The sequence below is a fragment of the Caloenas nicobarica genome, chromosome 1 (assembly GCF_036013445.1).
Source record: "Caloenas nicobarica isolate bCalNic1 chromosome 1, bCalNic1.hap1, whole genome shotgun sequence".
NCBI lineage: Eukaryota > Metazoa > Chordata > Aves > Columbiformes > Columbidae > Caloenas > Caloenas nicobarica.
Genome location: NC_088245.1, coordinates 96,197,022 through 96,219,786, shown reverse-complemented (window position 1 = coordinate 96,219,786; position 22,765 = coordinate 96,197,022). Strand labels below are relative to the sequence as shown.

Here is a 22,765-nt window from a genome sequence, read left to right as displayed (position 1 = left end):
TTACCTACCCAGTGACACATGGGTGTTTGGAAACTGTACTAAACAATACTTTTAACGTACTCTTAAGGCCTATCAGTGGAAGAGGTGAAACGTTAAAGCTTCCTAGCTTTAATGTCCTTGCTGTCTTATCTAATTCCTCCTCCCTACACCAGAAATAGCATGGGGGTTAGGAGGAACTTCTTAGGCTAAGACGCTGCTAGCAAAACCGTGGCTGGCATCAGGAAATTTCATCAGATCCTGTTCAACCAGGAAATTTATTTAGAGTACAGGTCAGCACTAGATTTGCAATGGAAAGTTTATTTTAAATTCAGCATCCTTCCCATGCTACTGTGAGGTAATGAACAGACTGCCACAGCCAACCCCGCTGAGGACCCCTGGTTTGAAGGGAGTGGACCCCGTTTGCAGAGACCCAAGACCCTGCGTTCATGAACTGTCCCCAGTTCTCTTGTACCTCTAAATGAGATTTCTGTGGGATGATTTCTATAGGTGGCCTTATTGCTAGCAGGGATACAAGCCCAGAGGGACAGTGCCAGTGTACTCACACCTCCTGGAGCAGACCCAACCGATCTTGCCATCTCTGAGCGCTGGAGTGTTGTACTTAAGAGGAGGACGACTAAAACCTGCTCTGTCCAGTTCATTAGAAGCAGTACCAGAACTTCTGGCCTCAGCCAGCATAACTTTTCATGACAGGCCACAAGGCATGAGGAAAGGCTGAGAGAGTTGCGGTTGCTCCACCTGGAGAAGAGAAAGCTCCAGGGAGACCTTATTGCAGCCTTTCAGTATTTAAAAGGGGCGTATAAGAAAGATGAGGAAAGACTTGTTGTGACAGGACAAGGGGTAATGGTCTTAAACTAAAGGAGGGGAGATTCAGGCCAGACATAAGGAAGACATTTTTTACACTGAGGGTGGTGAAACACTGGCCCAGGTTGCCCAGAGAGGTGGTAGCTGCCCCATCCCTGGAGACATTCCAGGCCAGGCTGGACGGGGCTCTGAGCAACCTGATCTAGTTGAAGATGTCCCTGCTCATTGCAGGGGGTTGGACTAGATGGCCTTTGAAGGTCCCTTCCAATGCAAACTGTTTTATGATTCTATGATTTAGAAGTATTACTTCTATAGTTGGCACTTTAACTGTTCAGAAGGTATCTAGGCTGGTGGTGTGTGCATGTAACTTAATATCCCTTTTCCCATATCCAACCTTGCTTTCAATTATTTCTACAAAATATTCTGTTGCTACATATAATGCTGCTTAGGCCCATAAAATCTCCCACAATTCTAATATAGCAAGAAACCAGTCAAACAGGACATAAGAAATCAACATTTACCTCTATTTCTGTAAGCAAGATTAACATTCCTTCTCTTTAACACTGAAGGAAATTCAGAGCTTGGGCTCTTTCGGTTGCTGCATTATAGCAAGTGCAGTGAACATTTATGCAGCCAGAGAAATAATGACCTGGTCCTGCCTCTGATGTGGCACCGAGCACTTCTTGGCATCCCTCTTGCTGCCGATCCGCCCGTACAACAGGTGCTTTGTGTCGCTGCCGATCCGCCCATACAGCAGGTGCTTTGTGTCGCTGCCCTGCTCTTTCCACCCTCTGACCAGTTAGCACTCGCCTCTTCTCCACCCTTACAGCTCTATTGATAATGTGTTTAAAATTTACTTTGATATTATTGCTTGAGCCTTTCCAAAGTCCTTGTTGGAAAGAAGACCAAATAAAAAGAAACCCTTTGAGGAAAGATAGGGAAGAAAGCTAAAGCAGAAAGGGTATGTGCTTTTGTATAATATACCCCTGTAGGCTTTGTCTTGCTGCAAGCCTGAAGAAGACTTAATGCAAGCCTGTATTGCTGTAAATAAGGAATAAATACTGTATTCTCCTAAAATATATCTGGGGTAATTCAATAAACCCTGACTTATTGGCTGCTACTTGTGCAAACATCTGCATATTAAATCACAATAAATTCCTAAAGAGGTATCAGATCAGTAATACAGATATTCTCAACGCTGAAAGATTGTCTATAGCTTGTTTCTATATGTTTGTTTACTGCAGAGGCTACTGGTGTGGACTAGCACGGGCCAAATGGCTCCATGTCTATACACTGTGGAAGAACTTAAAGGTGACTTGTAGTAGCTTATTAAGTATACTCTAGGACTGTGTACTGAGTGTGGCAAGGAGCACAGACTAAAACCATATTCAGCCCTTGCATGCCTAAAATATGACTTTTCAGTGTTGTTTTTTCCCTGGGTTAAAATGACCTGTGTGCTAATAGATGATTAATATGTAACACATGTGGCACAAGCAGAACATGTAACTGTTGGGTTTTTTCAACGCTATTGAAGACTGTACTCCATCTAAACATTAGTAGCTTATCTAGTAATGTTATCTCCTGCACTTGCATGTTTGGGTTTTGGGTTTTTTTGTCTTACTATATGGAGAGTTAGAACCTGTACCTTATTGTACCTTGTCTACTAATGCATTGAAGCATCTATATAAGGTTGAGCTTCAGATCTCTGCTGCACTAGGCTGCTTGTTTAAGTATGTATCTTTTAGTTTCATATTGCATATTTTGCAAGATTTCATAAAGCTACCCAGCATCCCAGTTCTGTAGTCTGCACTGGAGTTCAAGAGGTGTGACTTACACTTTATCTATCAATACAATGAAGAATATGTAATACCAGGAAGGACAACTTATTTTTTTCTGTCAGTCTTCTTTCTAGTAGCTTTTCTTTAAGCATATATACAAATAACAACACTTTACTGTGAGACGTTTTCCCATTTTTAAGTTTGGAATGAAATGGATGATTTGCATATAATTTTTTAAGTTGAGTGTCAAGGTACGTGTACGTTCAGATTTATATTGGCTTTGCTGTAAATTAATGTTGCTGAAGTAAATAGACAGACTTGAACCTCCAAGTGACCTTGTAAAATACTGGTGGCTATTCAGATGAAATTGGGTGTGTCTGGATTGGAAAAGGGAAGGGAAATCATCTTAAGTTTGCTAATTTGGTAATCATTACTGTAAACAGTGTTTTTACTTCTTAGTATGATCACTAGAAGACAATGCATAGCCAGTATTAAACCAGGGCCGATACAGATGATAAAGGCAAAGCTTAATCTTGCTAGGATTAGTGCCTCTAAATTGATATGACTGAAAAAACCTTGAAAAATGCTGAAGTTAGGTGACTTCGGGGACTAGCAAAACGCCTTGCCTGGTAATTATCAAAAGTCTTTAGAGACACTGATTGCACCTGGAACCACAGATTTGATTACCAAAATAAAAAATGTCTACTGTAGTAGCCTCATCTGTACTTTAATTAAGAGCTTTGTATTTAAATATAACCGTCTGATCCCCTGAGGTTATTTCTGAAGTAAGCTTCTGGCAAGGCAGCAGTGTGGTGGATTAGAGACTTGGAATTGAGGAAAAATCATCGTTCAGCATACAGTTTAGAATAATGTGTGCACATATACAAATACATGTGTATGCAACATCATGTAACAAGATACAAGACTGGATTTATTAAAGCCAAATGAAAAGATATTTTGTCTTTTAATATTCTAGATCTCTTTTAATATCTACAATGTAGATATTGTACTGCAGCCTGATTCACATAAATGCCCCAACAGCACATCAATCTGATACTGTCCAGCGAAAGCTCCATTATTCTACAAATGGAAAACCAAGTTATCAACTTAGCTGCCTGCATCTACTACTGCATCTAACAGCGGCTGTTACGCTTGATGTGGGTATATAAGACACATTACCCATCAGCTCACCATTTATCATTGAGCCTGCAAGCATGAGCTGAAAAGCAGTGGTGCCAGTTAAAGCACACCCATGGAAGATGAGCAGCAAGGTAGCAGCAGGGGTGGCAGACTGGGGGTGCTAATGAGTAATGTTAAAAGGGGAAGCAGGGTGGAGGAGGGTGAACGATTCACACAAGACATGGCTGAACATGAAAAGCCAGAAAACAACAGATTTTTCCCGTTCTTATTTCAGAAGACAACTTACAGCTTCCAAATTTTAATGGGCAAGCGTGTGCATCCATGGGGAAATCTTCAAGCTGCATGGGACATTCAGCAGAGATGGTCAATCTATGGGGGAATAAAAAAGAAAAAAATATTTTTTTTTCAGCACCTTCCCTTTATGCCTCTCACTGCAATACAGGAGTGCTGACACAAGCAAGCTTTTTCTGAAGGCTCCTCGCTCCTGCTGAAATCACAGCAACTCCCTGTTAAAATGAACGTGAGATAAGCCAGGCAGACCACTGTGTGTGCTTTACCTAGTAACACTGAGAACCATGAACTGATTTTATTTATGGAAGCTGTTTCAGTAAGATCATTCATTCTTACTGGTATGTGCAGGAACTCCTGTGATGGAGTTTCTGCCATGCACCTTACTCTTACCTGCTTTCTGTAGATACTGCAACTGGACTAGGAATTTGACTCCTGAGTATAGCACGGTTACAGACATAAAGAAGCACTGACTTTATATATATAGAAGTAACTATTTAAATACACAGAAATAAATATTTATAAATAAATAAAAATATATGAAGCAAATATTTAAATTTATATAAAAAGTCATATATGAAGTCAGTTACATATCTATATATCTATATCTTATCTACCTATATACATATCTGCATCTATGTATGCATGTATGAGTTCATATAGCTCTACAGCTGGTTTTCATGGAAATCACATGATATTGGGGCAGTCCAATTGTGAATTACCTGGGCAGTTTGTCTGGAAAACACATCAGGGTCATTTTCCCCAGCGTATATCCTGGGGAAACAATTCTATCCTGGACAGCCCTGCCACTATGTGGAAATTCTTGAGCTATAGTGAATTTATGGGTAGGGAAGGAAAAACTCTTAGAAAAAAACAGGCATATCCTATGGATGTTCTATATGACTGATGGATCAAGCTGAACACAAAGAAAAGTCTAAGGTAAATTTCTGAGCAGTGCAATATCACTTATATCGATATCAAATATATCAAGAGAGCCAAAGCCTACTTTTCTAGATGCAGGCAGCACGTAGCACAGTGAGAACCTGGTTTTGATTAGGCCATTTTGATATTTGCATAATACAGATGGTTTGCTCAGGACAGTGAGGACGCAAATCTCATTTTACATTATGAATACCCTTATGGCTTTCTCGTTTTATGCGGCTCTTCTGCCTCAGAGGCGACAGACCAGAGATATTCAAAGCCTCACAGACTGCCTGGTGCTGGGGTGACGCAGGGCTCTGCTGGAGGGCAGCCTGGTTCCTCACCAAACTGCTGCCTGGGGGTCAAAAATCTGCAAAGAAATCCACAACACCCTACTACCAGAATGCAAAAGTACCCATTCCTATCACAACCGCCAGACGTAGCTATGCTCCCCAGCTATATATACTTACCGCTTCATATTAGGACACCAAAATGAGTGTTCTTGCTACAAGAACTTCTATCCAAAGGGATCGTAAAGGGTAACAATCTGTCCATGTACAGATGGCACAGCATTCAGCCAGTCCAATTCAATACAACACAATGATGCCTTGCCGGGGCACTCCAGCTACATAGACAACAAATTGGGGGAAACAGCTCCACTCTCTGCCAACACTGAGAAATTCTGGAGCTTTACCAATAGCTGGAAATGGCAAAACAAACACAAAGAAATGCAATAGTATCGTTGGCTGGAGCTTGTATCATGAGGATGGGATAGGAAACAGGGAGAGAAGGCGGCAAGCTGCAAACAGTAATAGAAAATGTAAAGATAATACAACATATAAAACAAAAGAAAAAAAATCCAGTTCAGAACAGAGATAATGTGTCATTTGGTAAGAACAGACAGGAAGTCTACAATATAGAAAAGAAATGACTGAGGCCTGAGATACCTGCCCTGAAGCAAAACTGTTCTTGGACTTCATTTATGTAAAATAAAAATCACTAAAATACAGAATTGTCTGTAGTGGAGACTGTCCTGGGACACCAAAGCCACAGTCACTGAAAGTGCTACATAGATGAATTTAACAAGTTGGTTCCAGTAGCATCCCATCCAGAACTTGCATCCTTTTCATAAAAATCACTCTAATGGGTACTTTAAAGCAAGGCTGCCATCCTTGCAGGGCATCGTTATATTTTATGTACTAAGTATTACAAATTTAATTTTCTTGATCAATTCAGAAACCTTGCTCCACGTGACATAAGACAGCTGGCATGTTTTACTGCACTCCATCTCCTGTCTCTTTGCCTACCAACAGTTCAGGTATGTTGTTTCAAAGCTGTAGCTTGACAACTTTTTAATACACATAATCGCCATCTGCAAACCTCCAAAGAAGGGACCCCTATATCCATCTTAGCAAGACAGCAGTTGTGGAAGCAGCATGCTTCTTTCCTTTTCCCATGCCTCCACCCTAGGGCCACTCCTAGTCTGGCCGTCTTCAACAAATGAACTGGCTATACCTATTTGTTACATGCTGCTCTTAAAAAGTATATAGCTGAGCCTCTTACGTAAATTTAAAATGCTCAATGAACATTCTCCTAGCTACCTCTTACAAAATGTGCATTACCTGAGGCTTTGTGAAGTGTCTTGTAATGGGCAACGCAACAGAAAACTTAGCTGTGGTTTCTGATACCCAATTGCTGTCACCACCCTGAATTTCTGCAGAGCACTGTGCCCAACGGTAGCTGTTTTTCATTACTGCATGAGAAGCTGTAAAACAGAGTCACTAAACTGACTCCTGGTTCAAAGAGTCTGGACTTCCTACTGCACACAGGAAAAAAAGCAGCACAGCAGCCATGTCTTACACTCTGGGGGCTGCAAGTATAGGTCACTGCACACAGATTTGCTCCTAGGTGCACAGTACAAAGTATATACTCAGATCATAGCTCCAGGAGTCACAAAGAAATAGATATCTGGGTCTGCTGCTTCAAATATCACCTGGGGTGATATTTGCACATTTTGGCTTTCAACATTGTGTTAAAGCTTAGGTACCCTTTGCATATCCTAGTTTACACAGCTGATTATAACAAAATTATTCCCACTTTGCATTTACTGAAAGAACAGAGGCCTTGGCATGCGTATATTAAACAGCCTTTGCCTAATCCTTTTAATATAATCACTCCAGAACATCTTGCTGTGCTCATTGCAGCACAGTTATCTGAGCTAGAGACAGTCTCCAAACCAGGATTTTTCTGTCACAACACAAGCACTGCTCGAATTGCAGTTCTTTCCAACAGAAGCATTTAAAAGCTTCCCTCCTCCACCATCATTCTGTCTTAATAAAAGCCCTATGGGATTAGTTTCACTTAAACAGAGTTTTTGACAAGATTATAAGTGGCTGTTAAAGGTCCTTTATAATGGGAGGATGAATCTCTGCTTTTATTGAAGTTAATGGTAAAATTCTCCCTGACTTCCATGGGGCCAGTATTCACCCAAAATATGTAGCAAATCCTGGTTACAGCTGCTGATTTATTATTATCAACAAAATTTTACTTTCATAATGCTCCAAATAGTTACACTGCTATCCAAATGTCAATCAACCAACAAAATGCTACAGCATATCTTGACTATCTGAAAAAAAAGTTAGGTCTACAAATTATTTCACTTATCATCTGTAATTATCCAGGAAAGTTTCATCAAAGCTTCATTATGTATAGCCTTTAAGAACATAAAGTGATTACTGATGTTCTGTTTCAACAAAATGCAGATACATAAGTGAATACCCATCTAAGAAAAGCACAATCATTCAAGCAGCAAGTCATCTTCATTCCAGAAAGTCACCTTCAACCATTTCCACTGGAGAATTAAGTAAGATGATGCTTTCAAGAGGCTGTTGCTTTTTAACAGGCAGGGGAAGAAGGTGTTAAAGCTGAGGATGTGGCGAGGAAGAAATGCAGATGTTTGGGAGCCAGACATCTGCAGCAAGTGTGCTTTAAGGAGAGCAGAAGGCACTCTGTCCCGCAACAGCCTGTTTTAGGGTGCTGCAGGGACCTCCTTGCTGTTCCCATGATTTCCCTCAATGGGAAGAGCATCTGTTCCTACTCGTGGGGAAAAGAGCTGGGAGACTGAGCAAAGCTATCATCTCTCTGCTACCCTGGAAGTGCAGAAAACACTTTCCAGAGTATTATCTGCAGCTGCCAGGCAGGAGGTCAGGGCAGTCACTTGCCCAGGGAGCCAACAGACACCTGCAGAAACTTGCTTTTTCTTGTCAGCTGTTAGCTTTAGCATGCAAACAAATTAAAACAGAGAGCTTTAGAAGGAGAGGGGAGCAGGAAGGCAGTCACCAGTGGCTTTTGGGAGAAGTTAACTCAAGATAAGTGTTGAATAAGAAGAGTTACTGATGAAAGGGACAGAAGGAAAGTTCTGTTGGTTCTGAGGTACTGCGGCCAGAGAGATATGAAGCTCTTCTGTCCGTTTGCCCTAATCCCCGAACCAGCTCTGTCTTCTTAGTTGTTTATTTCCATGCACTGCCCTTGCTTCTGATTATAGGGAACATTTTAACGCCATGCTTTGGCCCTCTCTGTGCTGGCAACCAGCACCCACCGTGGGGCTCAGGCCCAAGAGGGCACTGAAGAGCCAAAGTGCCCTTCCCAGCACAAGGCCTGCCGTCACCATTTTCCTTTAAAAAAAAGGGCAAAATGTTTGCTTGAAACTCATCTCAAACTTATCTCAATATCTCCCCAGCATGCCAAAGAAGAGTTAAGCGGATCCAGTCTTACCCAGGCCGTACCCCACCCAAAGAGGCTGTATGGCTCCCTGCAAAGGGACACTTCAGGTCCGGGTTAGAACCTTCTCAGAAGCCAACTCCAGAAGGAGCATCCCTTGGTACCTGCTCCATCAGGATGTCAGCAGAACAATCTGAGCCCTTGTGGCTTTTGCAGTACACACTCTCGCATGCTCATGCAGACAAGAGTAACATAGAGTTGCTGGTTTGGGTTGTTTTGTTTTTGTTGGGTTTTTTTGTTTGTGGGGTTTGTTTGTTTGTTTGTTGGTTGGTTTTTGTTTTTTTTTTTTTTCTAAAACTGTGAACACATCATTAGGTTTGTGAAATTACTTATTTAGCCCTGAGTCAGGATGCAACTACTCACCCCATTCTCCCACCGTGACGTCTTGGGAGCACTTTTATAACCAAACTGTTATTCCTTTCAAAGGGTTTTAAAGCAAGATTTGTTTCAATCCCCAGCACAGCAAGTGTGTAGCCCAGGGAACTGATGTGTCCCTGTGTTCCTTAAGTATATGAGCATATACACACACACACACATATATATATTCACATACATGTAAAGACCTTGGTTCTGAAGCACTTCCCATACAGTCCTAACAAACCCTGTGGATAGTGGTTGCCTAACACAGCATAGAAGTGTTAGGATGTGGACACTCTCGGTCATGCTATCAACAGCCTGGCTGGGGCCAAAATACAGATTCAAGGCCTTGTTCTGCACCTCGGCATGGGATGTGAAGGCAGTTCACTGCTTCTTATTTATAATGCTGGTTGTACACTCATTTCCTTGGAATCCACCACACAAAGTGAACACAGAATAAAAATTAAAGCTAGGAGCTGGGGTGAGGTGCTCTGCAGAAATTTCTATCTTAGCCCATTCTTCCTTCATAACCACTCTGCCAAGAATACTACTCTTCCTCAACTTTCCTGCGATGCGGAGCTGTGTTATCTTTATATGACACCGAAATGTACTTTGAAAATGCCACAGGGAAAGGGGTATGGAAGACTAAGAGCTCCAGTTACTGATGTTTTTATGAGCTGTGAATACTTGATTCAGACGCATGGTGTACTTGACAGCAAAACTCTCATTTTAAGGAAACCAAATCCTTAGCATAGCTAATGTTGAAGTGAGAAAACAAGACTTTAGTTGCCTAGATTAACTGTGCTGATGAGTAGGTTATCCTGAGATGATCTGAGGTGGACAAGATTGATCTCAAAAGCTGCACCACTATAGGAGTGACCTCCCTGCATGTGGAGTACCTTGGCATACCCAGAGCACACTCTGAGATGGGGGCAGGGGTGGACATTCAGCCTCTAGACACAGGAAGAACTGAGAAAGGCAATGAAATAACCAATAGGATTATTAAACTATCTGATCTTTGATAGGGATTTGGGGGATTATAGAAAGAATCATGTTTCTAGCTCCCAGTAAAAGTTTATAGTAGAGGTAATACCTTTCATTCTACAGTATTTCCTTAATATGGAGTATGAGTTTATGTTTATACATCCTTGCCATGCACGGTGCCTAATGAAGTCCATGAATGAGGTAAAACTTGCTGGAAGAAGTTTTTTTTCATATCAGACTAACTGGTACAGTAAAAAACCCAAGCTTTTTGGCAGTCAACTCCTTATTTAGGTTCTCTGCCTACAAATCTTACTTTCCTAAAGAAACTTTAGACCAACATGACTATGCATCTATGAATGCTATAGCACAATATTGCACTCATCTATTTGATAGTTTCACTTAAAAACTTCTCCAAACCCCAAAAATCTAACTAGAACTAGCAATGATGAGAAGCTGATGCAGTTGTTGACGCACGTAAAATGGGAAACAACATGTCCAACAGCCCACGCTTCATTATGCCATGCCCACATTTCCTCAAGTCTGCACATGCTACACATTTAGACTATGATCTCCTCCCTAGCATGGCCCTTTGGTGGCACATTCAACTATGTGGCAACTGCAATATCTACAAGTGTTCTTGCAGTGCTGTGTAAGACTGAACTATGGGCTTCTCTTTGGCTCTCAAGAGAGGCCAGTCCCAGCTACTGGCAGAACCAGCCAGTGAAGGCAATGCCCAGTGCCACCTGACCACAGGGGGATCATCCAACCCTTGCTTTCAGTGGGAGAAAACTCAAGGACACCAGGAAGAAGGGAGCACAGAAAGCTCTCACAGGCACCTTAGATGATGGAGGCTAAGGACGGCAATGGACAAGGCACAATGTACCCATCCTCCAAATCCGATACCACCTGTTAGACGATTTGATCAGTGCAGGTTTTGTGACCAGCTAAATGGGCTTTTGTTCCTCCATTCCTGCCTGTCAGTATGGTACATATTCCCCCTTGGAGGAGGGCTACCTGCCTGCACAGCCATCCTATTTCTTCCTCCCAGTTCACGCAATCTTTATATTTGTATGGACAGGCACAAAACTGCATGCAGAATTTTCTAAAGAGAAAATAAATTAGCTGGATTTAGAAAGTAATAAGGGGCAGGGGGGACTGAATTGGCAGTACCAGGTCATTTGGGCTCTCTCACATCTAGATTCGGATGCACAGACATGGGAGGGTAGCTAGGAGGGGTTGTGATCTGGCAACCCTAAATACAGCACTGAAATCCTTGGTTATTTCCAGCAGTCCAGATGAACGATCTAGAGCTCCAAAACAACTCACTACAGTTTCCTTTCAGCATCTCACATTTAACCCCAGACTCTTCTTATTCACCTCACAATTTTTTGTCCACCTCCCAGGTCACCTCTTCTGCTTTTTGTGTAATTTCAATGCTCCTCCACGCCTCTGTGTGAGAAGGGCACCCATCAAGTGATTTGACGATCTGCTCTTTCACAGGGAAACACACACACATGCTTATTTATACGTACCTTGATTGGTACAGGGAAGAGGTTGTTTAGCCACCGAAGCAGGACATTATTATCTGGATTGTTTGCCTTCCCCCTAAAATGCTACATGGTCCTGATCAATACAGACATGAAGTGCCAGGTAAAAGGGCAGGCTGTGGGAGTTTTCTGCTCCAGGGAAAGAGCCCTCTGATCTCTCAACTGTTTCACACCATAAACAGTCATTTAACAGGCCTCAATTTACCATCTGTTTTCTATTTGTACTACCACCAGCACTGGCATCTGCTACATCATAAGCATCTGTTTGCTATAGTGCAACCTGAGAGAAGGAAGGGCCAAATGGATCTCCTAGTGACACCTGAACATCCCCGTGCTAAACCATGCTCAACAGTGCACTCAGCTCCTTCTCTCCACCCAGATCTCCCCAGGATGAAGATGCAGTTATGGGGGGCAGATAGGAGCTCCCTGTTCCTACCAGGATCAGTGGGCCACTATTTAGCCCAGTGCATGAATCGCTTCGCCTTTGCATGCAAACAGGGATGGACAAAGCTGTGCCTACACCTCAGGTCAGCTCGGTAACGCCTTCAAAAGAGACAGAAAAGCAAAAGCAGGTAGAATGAGTGAGGTACATATTCTACCATATTCTACAACTGGACTGAGCAAACCTAGAGATAGTGTTTTGAGTTTAATTGGTGCTGAAATCAATTTGTGTAACTGGTGTTTTTAGGATGCACAGTTAATGGCAAAAACATAGTAGATATTGATTATTTTGACTAAGGAGGTTTTGCTAATTTTCCTTATCTTTTAGCTGAATCTCCAAGTCAAAACATAGCACTTTTTTACATGGACAGGACAGCTGAGTGCATTTGCCACTGAAGAGATGACTGTGGAGCAATCAGACAACCTTATGAAGTCTGACTGAGCCATTAGAATAATCCAGGATTTTATCATCCTTTCTGGTCCCAAAGTTTCCTGTCCCAAATTCCTGACAGGAGCATGCAAAAGGAAAGCCAGCCTTGCTTGCAGAAATTCTTCCTAAGCTTTTATACTGGATATAGTGCATATAATTAAAACAACCTCAGGATTTTAACTAGAGCTTGTTGAAAAAGACTTGCTTCATCATTTAGAGCAACCAGATAGAAATAACAGTTTGGAATTTTTTTAATTATATAAATGTGACTGTAAGAGATAAATTTGTGCATGTGGTTTCAGGAAATTTTAATTTAACAGTAGGAAACTGAATAAATCAATATAACATACACTAACATAACAAGATCTTTTAGAAAGTAACTGAGATCCCCAAAGGCAATGTCTTAAGACTTCTACAGAATAGAGTAGACAAAAGACTAGAAACAGGCACTACCAGTGGACTACTCATTAAATGACAAGCCATGTGGATTTTTCTATCTGCACCATCACACCAAGACACGTCCCTGTAAGAAGGCTGAAGAAGCCAAGTAGGACTGGAATGGGACAATGAAGACTATTCCTACTCATGCCCATTGCACAACTTTACTCAGCTGTATGTATTGGTGTTTTGGTTTGATGAAACCTTCAGAGAAGGACAAATTACCAAGAATTTCCTACAGGCTAACTGTGGTATAATGACCCAGGATTAATTTCTTACTCCACCATAACATATTCATCTGATCAGATGCTTCTGAAGCATCTTAGAGCAGGCCCTTCCTGCCTTCTTTTCTGAAGCAACCTGGAGCCACTCTCCAAGCTCCTCCCTAAGCCCTTTATTCCTCACAGACATGCTTTTACTTTCTTACTATGTCAGATATCTATATCCCAACCTGCAGTACCTTCCAGATATTCCTGACTGACCATTACCAGTACCAAGTATCCTGCTCCCTAAAACCCTTTCGGCCCCATTTCTTGGAAAACCCAATCTTGCCTAAGCCCTCAGATGCATCTTCCTGATTCTCCAGTCCTGACTTAACCACAGGTACCCAGCACCCACCAGCAGCTAAGGTGGCCTCTGGCATCCCTCCCTAGATATCCCTTTCCTCATCTACAAAATGGTTGTGTCACATGCATCACAACAGCTCTTCCCTTCATCTAAACAAGCAAAGGCAGGATTGCAATTTATTGGGGTTTCTTGAGCTCCTCCTAAGGTGCCTTATAGTCCCTCTTACACATACCCTGACAAAAGCAGAGGACTGAACCCAACTTAGGTGCATTCACATGTGCTGCACTTGCACAACCTTGGGCTTTATGTTGCATGGAGAGAAAACTGTGCAGGTCCTCCACAATGCAGCTACAGGACCAGCTGCTGGCCAGAACATCCCGTAGCTTTAGGCGGCTGGCACACCACCAGTCTCCAGGCTACGTGAGTATCGGGGTGGGAAACACTCATGGAAATAAGTAAGTAAGATGGGACTCATGTGACTAAACACAAACATCAACAGCAACAGCAGTTACCCTATGCTCCTTTTTCTGCCACTATGAAAAAAACAGGAACCTCCTAAAGTGTGAGTGGAGAGAAACAAACATCTTTCATACTAAAGTAGACATCTGAAACAATGCAGACAGCTAACTCCTTAAGAAAGTCTCTCCCTGCACTGGGGGCAATTCTGAGACAAGAGGCTCAGCTGCAGCCATCAATGTTACAGATGAGTAAAATTACCTGAGGTGAATCCCACCCATCCTGCCTGGTGCACTCCACCACAGTGTATTTTTGATTGCTCATTGGCAGTCTAATGTTTCAGCACAAACATAAATGTACTTGAGGGGACAGTATTTCCGATTAGGCAGATGAAGATTTTAATTTCATTTTAAGTGAAATGACTAGAGAGTTCACTGTAATGTTATCCTCCCCAGTAGTAAAAAGAGATAGCATAGCTGTAAGAGTTCTTCAGCATCTATGAGGTTTTTCTGATGCCCCCAGCTGCAGAAGCTGGGACCCATCTGCAGATTTGGGCAAAGACAGAGTCACCAACACAGCTGTGCTCTACTGGGGGTGCTTGTGGGGGTACCCATCAGGGCACCGCTTCTCTCTAGTTTCTGTCTGTCACCTGTCCCCTCCATGCACACCTGAGACATCAGGTCAGCTCGTCTACAGCAGTGAATGATACCTCGACCAGTCTGTGCTTATAAAGTGCAGGGAGCACAAGGGAATGTGGCAGAAATTGTACCAGCTAACCTCAACAGAAAGACAGGTCTGCCTCTGTGCTCAGCGCACAGAAACTAAAGTTGGACCTTTTGTGACCCTTCAAAGTCCAGGCAAACATCTCACTCATCCAAGGATGGGCTGGTTCTGATCTGGGTTTTGTCTTTTAATCAATCCTGCCCTTGCTGTGCGAGTTCCCATCTTTGCAATGGAGATCTCTGTGGGGCGCTGCCCACTTTTATTACCAGCAGAATAGGCTATTGTCATGCGCTTTATATAGGGAATATATTTGGGCAGGTCATACTTGCCCATTTTGAATGTATTACACCACAGTCTCTTCTGATGCCTTTCTCTCCCTGTGGATAACTCCAGCCACGGATTTTTCAAAAAAACAAATCTTGGTTCCTTGAAGGACAACTTTTGAGAAATGGGGCAATGTGCAATCAAAGGAGAAAGACAGGAACCGATAGGCTTGGTGTTAAAACAAGAATCCTGCTGCTATCCTCAGGGAAGGGCCCTTCACTTCATACAGCCTTATTTTCTCTCACTCTGTCAAAATCTGAATTGATGAAAAGCAGCTGAGAGTCCTTGCCACTACGGCAGTTTTTCATCACTTTGCAAGATTCAGCCCAATGTGAAGAAATTATTTTTTTTCCTCCAGCTTCAGGCAGCTTGAAGCTTGAATATGAAAGAAAAGGCTGCAAGTCTAACACGGGGAAAGGAAATGCGTATTTGTACGGCTTGATAGTTCCTAATTAGTTGTGTAATATTTATACATGCAATGCCCAAAAGCATTGCCAGATCCCTTTCTGTAAATATAAATGGATGCATAAATGGTATCTTCCCTTTGAAAGAAGAACAACGTATGCAAAATAAACAGAAATGTTCTCATCTAGACGGCTGGCTGATTGAAAAGTGAGGGTTCATTTTAAAGCGTAGATTTGCTGGTCACTCCTTGCTCAGGGCCACGCAAGCGAACCTGCATCTGGGAAAGGCTGCCTTCTGGCAAAATCAGCACTTGAGAACCCATACATTTTTCACGTAATAGTTTTCCCTTAAAAAAAGCTAATCAAACGAAACCCAGCTTTCCCAATATACGTCTTGAAAATTGCACCGTGTCCTCCAGTCAACTGGTTTTATAATCCATAGCACTACAGCATAAAATGGCTAGCTTGCTAATCAAGTGCTTCATGTAAGAGCAGACTTTGTGCTAACATGCACCCAGGACGTGTGTACACTTGCAGATACAATTTTAACGCTCAGTGCTAATATAAGAAACAATATTTTCAGCCTAGATAAGCCACTGTGTTCGCTAGAGAACAGCAAGCAGCGTGGTTATGCTGCCATCAAGTGGATTGTCATCCTACACATTCCTGAATTTTACATGTCTTCCAGAAGCGATAGATAATGGTATTTCAGGGCTGCAAATTTTGCAGGTTCTTAACACCATACTGAAAAATGTCTGCAGTCTCCAGCTGATAAGTTATGCATTTGCAGATTAATGGCACAGATTAAACTGTAAACACTCCCAGGATCTCTGGAAACCTTCAGCTGCCATAAAAACATGGGAAAAATCTGTTTGTATGCTCTTCAGGTATATGACCATGTCATATCTAAAATCACAAATTATATCAGATGTCTGGTAGCCCTACTAGTAGTAAAAGTGGCTTGAGATCCTTTTAAAAGGATGGTGAGAGTGGGGTTCCAAGGATCCTAGTCCTCGCGATGACACAAAAAGATTTTTCGGTGTCTTCAAGCTGACAGAAAAGTAATCAGAAATTCTCTATGAACTGCTGGCCAAAGTTCTATTATGGTCCAAAGGTTTAGCTCCGCTGAGCATGCTCTACTTTACACAAGTTCTAGCAAAAAAAAGACAGACTCAGCTTTTTTTCTGGCATCCTAGAGCAAAGTGTATCAGAGCTTCTGTCTTTATAGCCAAATCCCACTGAGTAAAAACAAAACATGCAGCTCATGGAAACATGTTGGTTCTCTTATTCTGAAAAGTTTGCTTAAAACACTGTCTTCATTTTTCACAATTGTTTCAAGAAACAAATGAGTTTTATTATTTTTACAATATTTATTTCTCACATAAGATAAACTTTATCTTTTGAGTTTTTAAAAGGAAAGAATCAACTCTTTTATTCCATTCACAAACCTATTTTCTATACAGATTAGGGAAATATGAAATATATTTGCTAGTGCTTTTTTACCACAATGCTCTTACTAAAAAAAAAAAAAATAAAAAAAATAAAAAAAAAAAAAATCATTTAAAAGTGGAGCTACAGACAATACTCCCCTCTAGGGGCAGAAACAGGATGTGCAACAGTCAATTCAGCAGTTTATCATCTGTAAATCACATTAGTAAAATAAAACAAATACAGCCTACCAAATCAAAGACAATCAGAATTATTAAGTTGTTCCCTGCAGAGAATACTGCTGCCTATGAAATATGTCTAAAGAGCATGTTGTGTTCCTATATTCATGCAGAAGGGTTTTAATACTGCACATATACAGAAACTAATTTATTAGATTTCCCTAGCAACGTATATTCCATCAACTTCTGACCTAGACAACATATCATCAAATGCAACATGCAAAGAATACATTTTTCTTTGTAAGTAAACACATCTATCATGAAAACGTATGTACTGACAAGTGCTAAAGCTGGAAGTTTCCTCAGCTGATCATACTCAGTGTATTTGGAAGTCAAATAAGAAGGAAGGTCAGTATCGGCTCAGCTGCTTTCCTCCTCTTCATTCAGGCAGCCAGATGCGAGGTTGCAAAAGCAATTCAGGCATCTCTGTCAATGACAGAGGGTCCCATCCTCCCCGCATGGATTACTCCTACGTACAGTCTGGGAAGCTAGCAATCCCTCCTTGGAAACGAGGGGAATGCAGAGCTAACAGAGGGTTGTCTCCACGTCCCTGTGGAGACTTTTTAGCAGGGCCTGTTGCGACAGGACAAGGGGTGATGGTTTTCAGCTGAAGGAGGGGAGATTCAGGCTAAACATGAGGAAGAAATGTTTTACACTGAGGGTGGTGAAACACCCAGGTTGCCCAGAGAGGTGGTAGATGCCCCATCCCTGGACACATTCCAGGCCAGGCTGGACGGGGCTCTGAGCAACCTGATCTAGTTGAAGATGTCCCTGCTCATTGCGGGGGGTTGGACTAGATGGCCTTTGAAGGTCCCTTCCAACCCAAACTATTCTATGATTCTATGATCCCCAGATCCTGAGAACCGAGCAAGCCTGATGGGAGCTACAGGAGATGCAGGTCAAGCCCCAGCTAAGACCCAGTACCTTCAACCAATGCACCACCAATGCTGGGACAAACAGCTACTCCCCTCAAAAAGCCCAGTGCTGCCTATCTTCTCATGGAAAGCCATGCTAGGTATTGCTGTTGGGCTGTTACCTTCATCGGGCCAAGCAAAGGCAGCTGAAGGGGCTTGCTGCATGTCACAGCCACCTCTGCACAGGTTGGGATGGGATCCTCAAGCCACCTCATGGCAGAGGATCGCTCATGCTGCTGAAATGCTCATCACAAAAAAACACTGTCCCTAAAGGAGCACAGCTCCATGCACATTATGAAAACAGTCTCCTGACTGGTGTTTAAACAGAAAGGCATAGACACTCTTTTATTTTTAAAATTATTACTTGCAATAGTGGAAGGCAAGCTATTTAAAAAGCTTGGCGCTCCATTTCTTATCGCATACACCAGGGTTAGTGGGAATTTATTTCCACACACATGCACACCCACACACAATGCTGTACCAAAAAAAAAGTTATGTTGCATGTTTTTTAGGTTACAAAAGCATTCTGTGTCTTTTTGTAGCCTACAAAAACATCAATCACAAAGAGCCTTCTCCCTGTGAAAACCAGGGGAAAAGGGACTGAGTGGGACGATGAGAAAGTCTGTCTCAAACCCAAATTTTTCTCCAGCTGCATGTGCTGAGCAGGGCACTGTATTTTCCTCAATATATCTATAACCTGTGGCACCTAATCTGACAATACTCTGCCATGGTCACAGGAGAGGCACCTCCACAGAGTAACTCAGATTCAGCAGCGAGCACACCCAGGTCTTGCTCTGCTACCTCAGGTGGCTCAGTTCATTGCCTTGGGAATCAGCGCTTCGCTGCATTTCTTTAACAGTGCAAAACCCAGTGCTTGCACAGAAATAGCATGCCAGCTGTGAATCCGCCACACGACATGTAATGTTTTGCTCCAGGCAGACTGCTAGCCTGAGCTGGACTTTACTTACACAAGTAATTTACACAGATAATTGGGAACTGCCTCTGCAGCAGTCTCTGGAATGGTACTAGTGTAGTCCTAGCAGCAGTGAGACTGATTTGAAGGTCAGCATTATAAATATTTTTTGTGAAAATAAGTTTCTCTGAGAGTTATTCTGACTTTTATTCATTTAAGTGTGTATGTGTATCCTCACGTTGTTTCAGTTTATTATTGCAGAGAACACTAACTTGGGGCTAGTAAGAACAGCAATACATTTAGTAGAAGAGAAAATGAGGGGTTTTCTTCCTTCTTTTAAACATGACCTCTGCCATGTCTAAGTCTTTTTAGTGCTAGTGCAATTACCCCTGTGATGGTCTAAAGCTGTAAAGACTTACATAAGGATACCCTACTTCTCCGAAATCTCTTTTCCTTTCAGAAGAAGAGATTTCAGGCTAGGCTAAAAATAAATAAATAAATAGAACGGGTCGAAAACACCTGAAATGAAACCTGGGAAGGTCCAGGTGCCTGCACATGAAAGCGTAATACCCTTGAGCCCAAACAAGTCTTACCCACTCAGACTCGGGGGGGAGCTCGGGGCTCACCCTCCCAATGCTCAGCAGTGGGTGGCTGTCGGCTCAGCCCCACAGCAGGATGGGGTGCTGGTGGGTGCTCAGCTCCCTCCTTCCCTTCGTTGGGGGCTGCCTGCAGAAAACCCAGGCATCTCAGCACCTAACTTCAGACACTTGAACACTTTTCTGGGTCTCAGGCACCGCACTGGTCTTGTACGTGATAAGCTCAGAATAACACTTTGTTGCTCAGTAGGTTTTTCCTTTCATCTCAAGTGTTGCCCATAAGACTACACTCTCAGAGAAAACCCTGTCAAAGACAGACAGCAGTCTTAATTACTACAGGCTAATTACTTTTAATGAGCAAATTGCCACACACCGATGTGGGATTTGTCCTGAGAAGAATTTCAGACAATCCTGTAACATCACCGATATTGTACCTTATTTCTAGGTTATGCAATGATGAAGCTTGACAGCGTCCTCTAATCAGATGAGGAGCATGACCCTGGAGGTCTGAGACATCAATTTGCTTCTCTGCCAGTATAATGTGCCAGCTTTGTTTTCAGGGAAGTACTTGCTAAAGCAGCTTCACAGTGCTGCTAGCTTATTTCGTTTATCCCTATGCCATTTTGCCTTTTAGTACTATTATCAAAACCGAAGAAAATAATAGTAAAAGCTCCAAGGGTTTAAGTTGGACTGTCCTAGAACAAGATCTCAGTTTCTGGCCTTGGAGACAGTTCTGCAATCAGCACTGCAGTTGCAAACACAAACAGTAAGAGAGAACAGATCTTCATAAAAAAAGCTGGACTGAATCATCAAATCTGTTGAGAATATGCTTTCCATTTAATCAAAGGAAATATTTAAACATTAGCAGTATTCAGAAGCTACAAACTAATCGGTACTTGTAGGCAGCAATTATGTTTTCCATTTTTCTTGATATTCACATAAATATGTGTGATAGATTGGTTGCCCAGCTCTATTAGGAGTGGTGGAAGTGGTGCTCTCCACGCTAGTTGGGAAACAGTATCAGAATAAATCGATCCTGGTTATTACCTCATGGTATAGAGCAGAGTGCCGTCATCCTCCAGGCGCAGAAGTTTGTTTGGTGTTGTCATGTTGTGAGCAATAGACTTCTTGCCATTGTGGAAAAAAGTGTCTGGGGTCCAAATCTTGCTGGCGAGCAGATTGTTAAGAGGGAGACGTTGCATAGGTCCTTTGAATCGCAGCCTTTCGTCCTTCCAGCTTTGTCGGAAAAAAACATCAATGGTGTATTCCTGGCACAAAGAAACAGTCAAGGTATTGCAGGATCTGAATAGAAGCAATGGTTCCAAAAAAGACTTTAGCAAAGTAAATACAATGAAGTTGGGAGCCATGTGCTTAAACTTACCATTTCTGTGTCTGACACAGGACCAAAACTGGTAACATAGATGTCTGTTTTCACCTGAGTTATTCTCTCTGTAATAAATATAGGTTCTGCATTAGTAATTGTTTTAAGATGCAAATACCTGCTTGTGATGCATTTCTCTATTAGCAATTTCTGAATCACTCAAAAATCCCCAAAAGCTGGAAATAAAGAAGATGTTTGAGGAGGAATTCCATCCCTGATCAAATGCAGTTGTCAACCTTTGGGAACCCAGGCTCTCTTGTTATAATCAGTGAAATTAAACAGGCCTTTCAAGGATGCAGTTCCTCTGACTGACAGGTTTTGATCACAGATCACAGAATGGTTTGGGTTGGAAGGGACCTTAAAGATCATCTAAGTTCAAACCCCTGCCATGGGGTTGCCATGCCCCTGGGTTCCAGCCCCCCTGCCATGGGTAGGGACTAGACCAGGTTGCTCAAAGACCTGTCCAACCTGGCCTTGAACACTTCCAGCAATGGGGCATCCATGACTCTGGGCAACCTGTTCCAGTGTCTTGCCACCCTCAAAGTAAAGAATTTATTTCTGATATCTGGTCTAAATCTACCCTTTTGCAGTTTAAAACTCCTATCCCTCATCGTATCACTACATTCCATGATAAAGAGTCCCTCTTCATCATTCCTGTAGGCCTCCTTTAGGTACTGGAAGGCTGCAATAAGGTCTCCCCAGAGCCTCGTCTTCTCCAGGCTGGACAACCCAAACTCTCTCAGCCTGTCCTCACAGTGGAGGTGCTCCAGCCCCCTGATCATCTTCGTGGTCTTCCTCTGGACCTGCTCGAGCAGGTCCGTGTCTTTCTTATGTTGGGGGCCCCAGAGCTGAACACAATTCTCACACAAGCAAAGAGGAAGAATCACCTCCCTCGACCTGCTGGCCACACTTCTTTTGATGCAGCCCAGGATGCGATTGGCTTTCTGAGCTGTGAGCACACATTGTCGGGTCATATTCGATATTTACTATAGGATATCATGAAGTGTATATCGAAAGGACCTATTCCCCTCTGCTGGTATGGGTGATTTGCACAGTTTCAGACATCTATATTATAGATGTCCAAAGTTAGGTGAAATTAATTTTACCCTCAAGACTCTAAGTCTTTCTGGCATCTTTTCAAACCCAGGACTAATTAAATTTAAGGGCAGAAATATCAGAAGTTCGTTACATAAGATACAAGCATTGAGCCCTATTTTCAAGCATCTCTGTGTAAAGTGAGAGGAGAAGGAGAGAAAGGGATGAAAGCAATGTGTTGGTCTCACAAGAGGAAAGGGTGGGGGTAGACAGATTAAAAAAGGGCCAGGAAGAAACATAACAGATGGTTTACACATGGGTAGAAGATGAGAGAAATCTGGGGAATAGAGAGCTGAAGGAGGGCTCAACAAGGTTAGGATGGCAAGCAACTATTCACATGTTATGGTTTTAAAATAGCTGCTGTAGAGGTTATCAAAATGACGTATCAATACAGATTTGCTGTAGCTGTCTAAAAACTGATGGTTTGGGGATCTGTTTTTAGGAGCGATTTTTGTCATTGGTATAATTTTATACACGCTGACCAGTGAAGGAACCCTGCAGCAACCTGCTAGCTCCCTGTCTTGCTTACCTTAAAAGAGTACCAGAAAGGAAAGAAACCCACGCTATATTCAACTACAGAAAAAGCGCATCATGCATGCTCTCTCAGTGCAACCTTGGATGACCTCAATCACCGAAAGATGACTTTCAGTGACCTTTGTACTGGGCCCCGTTTACTAGGAGACAAGTCTATTTTCTAGGCTTCATTTAGCTAATGAACACCCAACTCCCTCATCAAGACCTGTGCGAAGAGCAGGCACCTATTCAGGAGGGCACCATGTAGATAATGGTCCTGCATAGCAGGGGACCAGCCACAGCAACC

General features: G+C 42.4%; 1 protein-coding gene across 1 annotated transcript in view; it reads right to left on the bottom strand.

The window, feature by feature from the left end:
• GABRA5 (gamma-aminobutyric acid type A receptor subunit alpha5) overlaps positions 1 to 22,765 on the bottom strand; it is a 55,994-nt gene that overhangs the window by 24,463 nt on the left and 8,766 nt on the right. The window contains exons 3-5 of the mRNA XM_065627323.1: positions 20,851 to 20,918; positions 20,517 to 20,737; positions 4,006 to 4,088 (exon numbers count right to left, since the gene is read on the bottom strand). Coding sequence (XP_065483395.1) covers positions 4,006 to 4,088; positions 20,517 to 20,737; positions 20,851 to 20,918 — 372 coding nt within the window. The remainder of the gene's footprint in view (positions 1 to 4,005; positions 4,089 to 20,516; positions 20,738 to 20,850; positions 20,919 to 22,765) is intronic.